This window comes from Triticum aestivum, chromosome 7D, assembly GCF_018294505.1.
Source record: "Triticum aestivum cultivar Chinese Spring chromosome 7D, IWGSC CS RefSeq v2.1, whole genome shotgun sequence".
Classification (NCBI taxonomy): Eukaryota; Viridiplantae; Streptophyta; class Magnoliopsida; order Poales; family Poaceae; genus Triticum; species Triticum aestivum.
In genome coordinates this window covers 578276629-578287835 of record NC_057814.1, presented here as the reverse complement: position 1 = coordinate 578287835, position 11207 = coordinate 578276629, and the positions used below count along the sequence as shown (strand labels likewise).

Sequence of the window (11207 nt, the reverse complement as noted above, 5' to 3'; positions counted from 1 at the left end):
TGTTTGAAAGGAGTTTTTCAAAGGAAGACCTGGATAAAGCTGCTTACGTATTGGGCATCAAGATCTATAGAGATAGATCAAGACGCCTGATGATACTTTCAAAGAACGCACACCTTGACATGATTTTGAAAGAGTCCAAAATAGATCAGCAAAGAAGGAGTTCTTGGCTGTGTTACAAGGTGTGAGTATTGAGTAAGACTCAAGACCTGACCACAGCAGAAGAGAGAGAAAGGACGAAGGTCGTCCCCTATGCTTCAGACGTAGGCTCTACAGTATGCTATGCTGCGTACCGCACATGTAGTGTGCCTTGCCATGAGTTGGTCAAGGGGTACAATAGTGATCCGGGAAAGGATCACATGACAATGGTCGAACTTGTCCTTAGTAACTAGTGGACTAAGGAATTTTCTCGATTATGGAGGTGAAAAGGAGTTCGTCGTAAAGGGTTACGTCGATGCGAACTTTGACACTAATCCGGATGACTCTGAGTAGTAAACCGGATTCGTATAGTAGAGCAATTATTTGAAATGGCTCCAAATAGCGCGTGGTAGCATCCACAAGATGACATAGATATTCGTAAAGCACACACGGATCTGAAAGGTTCAGACCCGTCGACTAATAACCTCTCTCACAAGCATAACATGATCAAACCAGAACTCATTGAGTGTTAATCACATAGTGATGTGAACTAGATTGATGACTCTAGTAAACTCTTGGGTGTTGGTCACATGGTGATGTGACCTGTCAGTGTTAATCACATGGTGATGTGAACTAGATGATTGACTCTAGTGCAAGTGGGAGACTGTTGGAAATATGCCCTAGAGGCAGCAATAAATAGGTTATTATTATATTTCCTTGTTCATGATAATCGTTTATTATCCATGCTAGAATTGTATTGATAGGAAACTCAGATACATGTGTGGATACATAGACAACACCATGTCCCTAGTAAGCCTCTAGTTGACTAGCTCGTTGATCAATAGATGGTTACGGTTTCCTGACCATGGACATTGGATGTCGTTGATAACGGGATCACATCATTAGGAGAATGATGTGATGGACAAGACCCAATCCTAAGCCTAGCACAAGATCGTGTAGTTCGTTTGCTAAGAGCTTTTCTAATGTCAAGTATCAGTTCCTTAGACCATGAGATTGTGCAACTCCCGGATACCGTAGGAATGCTTTGGGTGTACCAAACGTCACAACGTAACTGGGTGGCTATAAAGGTACACTACAGGTATCTCCGAAAGTGTCTGTTGGGTTGGCACGAATCGAGACTGGGATTTGTCACTCCGTGTAAACGGAGAGGTACCTCTGGGCCCACTCGGTAGGACATCATCATAATGTGCACAATGTGACCAAGGAGTTGATCACGGGATGATGTGAGTTACGGAACGAGTAAAGAGACTTGCCGGTAACGAGATTGAACAAGGTATAGGGATACCGACGATCGAATCTCAGGCAAGTAACATACCGATAGACAAAGGGAATTGTATACGGGATTGATTGAATCCCCGACATCGTGGTTCATCCGATGAGATCATCGTGGAACATGTGGGAGCCAACATGGGTATCCAGATCCCGCTGTTGGTTATTGGCCGGAGAACGTCTCGGTCATGTCTGCATGGTTCCCGAACCCGTAGGGTCTACACACTTAAGGTTCGATGACGCTAGGGTTATAGGGAAAGTATGTACGTGGTTACCGAATGTTGTTCGGAGTCCCGGATGAGATCCCGGACATCACGAGGAGTTCCGGAATGGTCCGGAGGTAAAGATTTATATATGGGAAGTCCTGTTTTGGTCACCGGAAAAGTTTCGGGTGATATCGGTAATGTACCGGGACCACCGGGAGGGTCCCGGGGGTCCACCAAGTGGGGCCACCAGCCCCAGAAGGCTGCGTGGGCCAAGTGTGGGAGGGGACCAGCCCCAGGTGGGCTGGTGCGCCCCCCCCCCCACCAAGGCCCAAGCGCATGGGAGAGTGGGAGGGGGCAAACCCTAGGTCCAGATGGGCCTTGAGGCCCACCCTAGTGGCGCCCCCCCTCTCCTCCCCTTGGCCGCCCCCCTTGATGGGATCTAGGGCTGGCTGCCAGCCCTTGGGGTGGAAACCCTAGAGGGGGGCGCAGCCCCCTCCCCCCCTATATATAGTTGAGGTTTGGGCTGCGCAAGACACACGAGAACGTCTCTCTTTCGGCGCAGCCCTACCCCTCTCCCTCCTCCTCCTCTCCCGCGGTGCTTGGCGAAGCCCTGCGGGATTGCCACGCTCCTCCATCACCACCATGCCGTTGTGCTGCTGCTGGACGGAGTCTTCCCCAACCTCTCCCTCTCTCCTTGCTGGATCAAGGCGTGGGAGACGTCACCGGGCTGCACGTGTGTTGAACGCGGAGGCGCCGTGGTTCGGCGCTTAGATCGGAATCAACCGCGATCTGAATCGCTACGAGTACGACTCCTTCATCCGCGTTCCTGCAACGCTTCCGCATCGCGATCTACAATGGTATGTAGATGCACTCCCCTTCCCCTCGTTGCTAGATTACTCCATAGATTGATCTTGGTGATGCGTAGAAAATTTTGAATTTCTGCTACGTTTCCCAACAATAGCATCACATCCAATGGCTATAAAAGATGAATGAGACCAAATTATATCTCATCTAAATGAGTTATAGCAAAACTGTACTAAAAACAGTCTTGCTAAGTCTCAGTCGACCGAGACTTCATTATGCCTCAATCGATAATACATTTCTTTGATCTTGCATGGATTCGTACAAAAAGACATTTTAGTTTTTTTTCTTACATAAAATATCACTTGGCTAAGACTTGGTTAAGTCTCAGCCGACTAAGATCTAGTCTAATGAAAACATTTTCGATCTCCAGACATATATATACTTACATAGACACATAGTCATCCGACATATGCATAGATATTTGCGCCTAATAAGTTCGTGGACGGATCAAGCTTTCATGGCAAATCGCCGGAGCAAACCTCATGTCCTGCAGGTGTTCTCCAACACAGTAGACGGTCTGCACCACCCGTGCCTCGGGGTCGTAGTATCCCAACGCCCTCCCCGTACTGAGAAGCACCCTCCCGTCCTTGGGGTCAACAGCCAACAGCCTAGTCTCCTCCGATGGGTACATCCGCCGGAACTCCCCGAGCTCGATACGGCGCGGCCATGCCGACCAAGAACCGCCTTCCAGCCGCTTCCAGACGTCGATGGCGTTGGCGCCCGTGTCCGAGCACAGGACGCACACGCTACCTTGGAGCTCGACGATGGACGTGACCCGACCACGGCCGCACGGGGGCCCTGGCAAAACCTCGAACTCCCGCGTGCTGACGTCAAGCGCCAGCAGCTCGCAGCTTGAACCGTCGTCGTCCTCTACCATCCAGTAGAGCTTGTCGTCGGCGTAGGCGGGCTGCATGTCGACCGCCGGCGGCCTTGACGGAGGGCTGATCGGGATCCACGTCGTGGCGCCTACGAACTGGACGTGGCACTTGACCACCGCCGGCTGGTGATGTCGACGACTCCTGCCACGACAGACGACGAGGAGGCGTACCAGCACGTGCTTGTTTGTCCGCGAATCGTACCCCAGCCCCATCGTGCCAGCTGCAGAATGACGGGGAGAGTCGTCGTCGTCGTCGTCGTCCAGCGTATCCGTTCTTATAAGCCTGCTGTACTCCATGCTAGGATTGCAAATGAAATTGACGACGCCTGAGCCTGAGCCGGCCTGCTGCGTGTAGCTGACGAGGACGAGGCCGTGGCAGGGCGTGGAGCACACCGTCCTCCACACGTGGTGGTCGAACAGGAACGGCGGCGCCATGTCGGCGACGTCGTACCGCACCTGCAAACTCTCGCAGAGCTCCAGCGGGTAGAAGTCGAGCACGTGGGTGTAGGGCTGGGCCTGGACGACCATGACCCGCAGGCTCCACTTGAGGTTCGCGTGGAGCGCGTGCGTCCGGACGAACCGGTCGGTCTCGGCCACCGCGCGCCACTCTCTGCACACGCACGTCAGGGCGGCGACCGACTGCGCCGGCATCCACTTGAGGACGTCCGACCACGCCTTCCTCCACGGTGACGAGAAGATCACCTCCTCGCTCGTCCGGCCCACGGGCACGAGGCTCTCCTCCAGCAACCCCACGGTGCCGCGGGTGATCGTGGCTTCTTCGTCGTCGTCGCGGGCGGAGACGAGCTCCGTCGGCGAGACCAGCACCTCCGGGACCGGGACGCCGCTGCCGTCGAGGTCGAACGCCAGCACGCCCTCCTCCGTGGCGAACATGATCTTCTTCTGCCCGTTGCCCGCGAGATAGGTTTCGAGGGGATAGACCCAGTGTACCCGCAGCAGGTCGAGCTCGGGCCTGAGGGTCTGTGGGTGCAGCACGTGGTAGAGCTTCTCCCACTGCTCGGACTCTCGGCAGGCCAGCCGCCAGATGCAGTAAGGATCGGCGTCGCTGCGAGTGGGAGGTCGACGTTCATGGAAGACGCAAAGGCACAGGCGTCCGCCCAGCACCGCCAGCTCGGGCGGACTGTCGTCGTCTTCCACCGACGGAGGCGTGCTCAGCGAACCGAAGGTCTCGTCGCCGACGTCGAAGGTGACGATGCTGCCGCCATGTTTTCGTCGTACCTGGAGGAAGTGCAGGTACCCGTCGCACAACTCGGCCGGGTCATCTCGCACGGCGGCGCGCGAGGGTGGAGATCGCCGAGCTACCGCTCTCCAGTGCGCCGACACGTCGAGCGAGAAGACCTCGCAGCAGGGGGTGGAGCGGAAGGAGGAGAAGAGCCGCACCACCTTGTGCTCCTTGGTGGCCGGGCTGTAGCCGCCGGGACATGCGGCTGTCGGGGAGGGGCAGGAGCGCGCCGGTGCTCGGGTTGCAGACGAAGTGGCGGTGGTAGGGCAGGCCGCGGATCAGGACGAGGCCATGGCAGGGCTTGGTGAGGACCTCGTCGTGTTGCCATATGTTGTCCGGGTGTGCCGTGGTGAAGAAGAGCTTGGGGGTCGGCTGCCGACGCCGGTTGGCCTCGCGGAGGTGGAGGTCCACGAAGGGGGCCGACGTGAGCGTGGCGGCCCACGAGCGCGACGCGCAGCGCAGGCGGCCGACCGACTTGGCCGGCAGCCGGGCGAAGATCTCCAGGAGGGCTGTTGGCGCCGCCTCCTCGCAGCGCCTTCTTCTTCTTCTTGGCTGTCTCTCACAGCTCAACCTTCTCTCTTGTGGTTTCTCTCAAACACACACCATGAAAGAAATTCTCAGAAAATACACACACCCACGCATGGACCAAGGAAGAAGGAGGCAATAGCTTTGCCAAGAGACACCTTCTCTTGGTCAGCCGTGGCTACATCTTTTTCTCAGCCCTCACGGCCTCTTCACATTTCATTCAATCAATGCAATACTTATATACAACAGCTAGCATGGCCAGGAGGCAACTCCCTGATCCGTTTTCTATGCTCACGTTTAGGACGTGTCCAACTACTCCACTATTGCAGCTGCATGCAACCTCCATCTGCTACATACACGTACTAATTAACTTGACCTAATCACTCGGCCATACCTCAACTAACCATGCACTAACTAACTAGATAATATCCTAGTACATGCATGCACCACCGCAGCTTCACGCCACAACGGCATCTCACCAAGCTGCCGCATCACACGGTCCTCAGCATTTCCCATGCAGATACATGACCATGACAAGATTAAAACTAACAAGGGCGTCGTCTGGTAGCGTCGTCGACGGCGCGCCATGGCTCCGCGCGCGCTTGGTGCTCCTCACCGTCGCCGGTGTCCGCTGCAGAATGGTGCCGTGGTCGAAGACGGCGCACGGCAGCGACGGCGTCGTCGTCGTCGCCATGAGTGTATGCGTAGATCGATCCCGGTTTCTTGCCCATTCGTCGCGTCGCACGCCTCACCTGATCGCCGTCGTGCGTATTATATAGGCCCGTGCCGCCGTCGATCGACTTCGATGCGGAGTCGGTGCGTCTCCGGCTGCCAACCGAAAAGCGCTTGCCTTTTCATTTTGTCTTTTTTTTTGAATTGCTAACTGGCGACCGTTCGCCGGGGGAAATCCCAGCGAACGTGCTCTCTTCTGTTGGATTAGTTTGCACGAATCTTGGCACAGGATCGGAGCCACGTCAGATTTTTATTTAAACTAATTCACTATGAGATGAAAGCCAGTGAACACGTTACCACGTCAGATTTTTAAACTAATTCGCTATAAAAAGGAGAAAAGGTTCAGGCGGGTTCTTAAGATTGTTTGTTTTCCATTTTGAAAAAATATACTCCCTCCAAATTATTAGTTGCATTCTGTTGTTTGTTTTCCATTTTGAAAAAATATACTCCCTCCAAATTTGAACTAAAGTCACGACACTTATTTATTTTGGGGCGGGGGAGTATATCATTTTTTCAGCGCCAGCATAAAACACAGAAAGATTTGGCACTCCACAATCACAGACATGCTTCAAGTCTATTTGTTATATGTGGAAAGATCATTGACCAACAAATTAATGATCATTAACTGATAACACCGCAAAGAAAAAAGAAAAATGAATCACACTTGCCACTGTAGAACATAAGACTCGTGGAGCTGAGAGTCTGACATTCCATGTGCTTTTTCCTTGCTAAATACTACGTACATTGAAGTTTACTATACATTGCCTCATAATCCTACACAAACCCGGGCCACGTTTCGATATTTTTGCGGATGTGTTCCCGTAAAATTCCTGCGTGCTAAAACAGTCTCAACTTGGATTTTACAATGATGGCCAGAGTAGTAGTAAGCGCAAGTAAAGTGTTGCAGACCCTGCTAAGCTCAAGGGAGAAGAACAGCTGCAGCAAAGAGAAGCTCCTCTCCCTCGGATGTCGGTACCGCCCTAGAACAACCAATGCTTCTTCTTAGTTTTGCGAGTCAGGAGATCTGCAGTGCGCACAACAGGAGCTCATTTTTAGAAGATAGAACTGATCAATGACCGAATAATGCAGTAATTGGAATGGATTGTTTAATGGTCTGGAATGATGCAAATGAACATTGGTAGTTCACCAAATCAGCAGGCCTAAGCAAAACAAACGCTCACCATCAGTCGCATACAAGGAATTGTAGTGTACTTCACACCAGAAGCTAAGCCAAAGCTCTGAAACATATGCCAAGGAAGCATATTAGTTAGCATGTTTCCAGCGAAATCTTCGCGGGGCGCCGTGGAAAAGGCGAATCTCTCTAGAATTCAGGATTATAACACAAGAGCATAAGAGATACTAGTGCATCGGCTCTCACCTCTTGTAGGAGTCAGGTCCCTGGGGACTATCTCAATTAAGCAGGTGTCTCTGAATGACGTCAGTAAGCAAATTTTGGCACCAAACTGTGAGCAAGTAGACATACAAAGGGAGAAAGGCGTCAGGCAGATAATAAACATGAGTAATGACACTTGCTAATGCCATGATAGTGTGTGTTGATGACTTGACGAGAACATGACAGTTCCAAGAGAAGCATTAATATAGACAGAAATCTGATTGATCACTAAACTTCTTACTATAAGATTCAAAACAATAATACGAAGGAATGTTAATGTCATCAGAAATTTTGGGCATCTTATACAGGGAATGCTATATCAATTTTCATGAATAGTGAACAATGACATCAGACAAACATATTACTGCATAGACTCGAAGTGGGACTTCTTTTGTGCCTCAGGGCTTTGCTATAGCCAGAGTTTTAGAAACAACAGGAACATTAATGTCAAAATGCTGCAATTACAAGGTTTTGCTATAGAAACCACTCAACCATCATCAGACTAGAAGTGCATGTTACCCGGTCTGCAGCCGCTTGTAAGGTCAGATGATCCCCCCATTCCCCGGATCTGCAGGACATATATACGAAGGTATGAATATACTTCAAGCCTAGTATACTGTCTCTGTCAACAGTGAACATGATCATTTAAGCAGCACAATCTGTGCTACCTTTTCATTTTCTTCAAGTACACCTTATATTCCATTGGTACATAGCCTTCATAGCGTTTTCTGAATTCCTTTAGCTAAAAAGCAGGGACAGGCTTCAGAATAGTTGCATATCAATGAAATTATATGATCAAGTCTGCAATGTGATAAATGTATTTATATAGATCATTACAGAATGTCCATGGGCTGAGGCAAACAGACCTGCTTCATGACTGCCTTCCTCACTTGTTTGTGATATTCAGGATTGCGAAAAATCTGGTCTGCCAATGCTCGAAACTGTAACAATAGGTCACTGGTGGGGTTCAAAAAATGGGAATATTTTGAAAGCAACAATAGGTTAACTAACATGTCATCTTCAAGAAATGGATTAGTAATTCCTGTTAAAGCTTCCTGCAACTTTTCTGGGGTAAACATGTAAACAAACCTGACAATTCCCATCTCCCTCTATCTGAAACTCGGCCAAACCATAAGTCCCCAACCTGTCAAATAAAAGGTAATGCTAAATGAACTTTACATGCAAAAGATGCAACTTCAGAAGAAGGTGCAACAGCACATATATGCTACAAGATTAATCCTACAAAATGATGTCCACATTCAAGTGGAGGGAAGGGAAGATATGATCTTTACCTTTCCAACAATCTTTCATGATCCAAGGTTGCATTATCAACATTAGGAATATCTCCATTAACTCGGGGACGATGCTGCCGCAAAACAGGGTGTTAGTAATTTTGTCATAAAAGATTGTAAAAGACTCGTTATTTCATTTCGCAATGCGCAATTCAGAATTACTCCCCCCGATCCAAAATAAGTGTCGTGGTTTTAGTTCAAAAGTGTAATGTGTGTTAGCTACTATTGAGCACTAGACTGACAAATTATGTTCAGTTCAGACTTCAGAGACAGCTCATCAGAGTAATTATGACTCAGCTAGGGGTAAAGCCCAAGGAAGCAAATAGCACTAAACGGTTAAAAAGTAACAAATGTTGATTGACTCTTGATTACCGGGATTGAACCCAAATGTAAGAGGCGCCTCCCAAGACTATGTCCTTTGTCATTCCTTGCTTGAGCGAGGAGGCTACCGATAGTTACGGACACCTCCTCCTCGCTTTCTTGAGTGCTGGTGCTGATGCTTGAGCTGGAGCTTTTACTAACATGATCTTGTTGTTCAGACATGACATGCTATCTCCAGATGAACATACAAGATCTTAGATCTCCAATGGGCTCCAAAGATAGAAAGTTACTGCAAGAAACAGGGAGCACGCATTGAAACACAGAAAGAAACAGCAGATAAAAAGTTCCAAAACAACTTAATGCAACCAACCGGATGACTTTTAATAGCATTGTAGTGTTTTGATGTTTGCCTGATTGTACTAGGAAATACAGCAAACCTTACGGGGAGAGTGTTGTCGGAACACACAAATTCCTAAGTTCTTAATAGCGTACCGTACGAGATTCATATGCAGATCTTAACTACCCAGTAGGAAGATATCCGGAGAATGTTTTAATTACTCCATTTAGTCAGTCCTTGTCTCGGCTCTTAATACCTACACATGGGATTCTTCCGGCCTCTGTGCACCAATCCCAGCAAGCCAAATGGCGCATGAGAGCGACTAGCAATAATGGGACTGGATAAGGAGCCAGCAACACAGCAGTACAGAAAAGTGTGCATCTGCTCACTGTAATTCCTCTGCCTCACATGAGTGAGAATTTCAGACACTTGCAGATCCCGGTACCTCTTTTCTCCCCATAGAAAACTGAAGAATTATGCTACTTTTACAAGATCAAAGCAGCACTGAAGGTGATCAGATCAGTGGGTGAACTGGAAGAAGAACTAATGCTTTCCAGAGAAATCGAACTGATGGACCAGTTAATAAGCACAGCACGCAGCAGAAGATAAGCTGCAGACTACATACCTCCTATCAGACTAGGACTAAAATATCCAACAAATCCACCTAGGGACTAGGGTAAATAAGTAGCTCCAAAACTAAGTTGACCGGTGCTGTAATCGGATCTTGGATGGGTCAACCTAAAGGCCAAATAGGTCATCTGTCTACATTTTCTGTCAGAGCCCAGCACCAGCTACAGTCTACACAGGCGATCTTTCCTCGAGGGCTCTTCGAATCGAGCTCAAAGATCATAAGTAACACCCACTAATCAGGAAGAGGATACCATAGGAAACAATCAAGTCAGTCAAGAAGGGAGCTTCCCTCCTAATAAGAAAAAAATTAAGAAATAAAAATTAACAAGCGGAGCGGCAGAGGTCGGCTGCGCGCGGCGGCAGCGGAGCCGGGCAGCGATCGACCGCGCGGAGCCCTAGCTCGCTGGCCGGGTGGGACGATCGGGCGAGGGGAGGGGGCTTACCGGCTTCTCTGGGTCTCGGATCAGGGAGGGCGGCGGCGGCCGCGCGCGCGACGGGAGGGTGGGGGCGGAGCAGAGCTCAGTAGCTCGCACTTGCTGTCGGAAGGGGGAGCGAGTGGAGGGGATAGAAATCGCCGCCTTTTCTTCACTTTCTTTGACGTTTTTAATTCGGGGAATTTGTGAGTTTACACCCGCCGGTCGGTCAGATTCTCACATAAGGCCAACGTTTTCATGCTTTCGTGCCAAAATCATTCCAACCTTTTTTTTTGTAAGAAAACTTTCAATCTACTCCATCCGTTTCATAATATAAAAGTGTTTTCGACACTATCTTCAATCATGGACTAGAAGATAAGCCTAATGATCTACACACCTGGTCAATTACAAGGACACGCGCCAAGCCACTAGAACATTGAATCCTCTCTTGACCGAGTTTGACAACTTAAATGCTGAAGACTTTATACGGTCTAGACCCTTGTATGTTTGTATGGTTAGGTTTGAGGCATAGGAGGTCATCATCAAACAAGGAGAACGAAGATGGAACACAAGATATTCCCTTTCGGATTCGGATTGACTACCAGAAGGACCGAAGTTGAAACGGTTGCAAAATATGCATACACGCTTCAAGTAAAACAAATAAGGATGCATTGAAAAGCTAAATCTGTGTGATTTCCAACCTATATGATGCTATCCTCATATTTGGCGAAACAAATCTAAATCATCAAAACACTACGTCAGGTGAATTGGTTGGCGAAACCGGTTATGGTTGGCGCTAAATTGTGGTCAGGTGAATTTCTATTATGTTGCAAGTTTATCGTGTTGGCAGCGGGTCGCCCGAAGATCTGCATCATTGCACTAGCTGGATATATATATATATATATATATATATATATATATATATCCAAGCTCAATCAGTGGTCACCCTATG

At 49.2% G+C, this 11207-nt stretch overlaps 2 protein-coding genes across 2 annotated transcripts; both read right to left on the bottom strand.

Moving 5' to 3' along the window:
- Positions 1–4623: 4623 nt before the first annotated feature.
- Positions 4624–5831, bottom strand: LOC123171325 (F-box protein DOR-like). Its single transcript, XM_044588873.1, has 2 exons — positions 5688–5831; positions 4624–5200 (listed from the first exon to the last, which is right to left on the bottom strand). The coding sequence occupies exons 1-2, from the start codon at positions 5829–5831 to the stop codon at positions 4649–4651; spliced, it is 696 nt and encodes a 231-aa protein (XP_044444808.1). The 3' UTR covers positions 4624–4648.
- A 679-nt stretch (positions 5832–6510) lies between these two features.
- LOC123167897 (OVARIAN TUMOR DOMAIN-containing deubiquitinating enzyme 11) lies at positions 6511–10449 on the bottom strand. The gene is made up of 10 exons (XM_044585761.1): positions 10286–10449; positions 8927–9164; positions 8555–8628; positions 8352–8406; positions 8129–8203; positions 7931–8004; positions 7782–7830; positions 7248–7332; positions 7051–7107; positions 6511–6893 (listed from the first exon to the last, which is right to left on the bottom strand). The coding sequence occupies exons 2-10, from the start codon at positions 9095–9097 to the stop codon at positions 6850–6852; spliced, it is 684 nt and encodes a 227-aa protein (XP_044441696.1). The 5' UTR covers positions 9098–9164; positions 10286–10449; the 3' UTR covers positions 6511–6849.
- Positions 10450–11207: the final 758 nt, after the last annotated feature.

What these genes read in the sequence shown, in the direction of transcription:
- LOC123171325 (XM_044588873.1), bottom strand. Translation starts at nt 5,831, where the DNA reads ATGGCGACGACGACGACGCCGTCGCTGCCGTGCGCCGTCTTCGACCAC. An exon ending in CGCTACCAGACGACGCCCTT is followed by an intron (nt 5,201 to 5,687) that starts GTTAGTTTTAAT and finishes TGTGTTTGAGAG; the next exon opens with AAACCACAAGAGAGAAGGTT.
- LOC123167897 (XM_044585761.1), bottom strand. Translation starts at nt 9,097, where the DNA reads ATGTCTGAACAACAAGATCATGTTAGTAAAAGCTCCAGCTCAAGCATC. An exon ending in TACTTGAAGAAAATGAAAAG is followed by an intron (nt 7,831 to 7,930) that starts GTAGCACAGATT and finishes TATGTCCTGCAG; the next exon opens with ATCCGGGGAATGGGGGGATC. An exon ending in TTCCTTGTATGCGACTGATG is followed by an intron (nt 6,894 to 7,050) that starts GTGAGCGTTTGT and finishes TGCGCACTGCAG; the next exon opens with ATCTCCTGACTCGCAAAACT.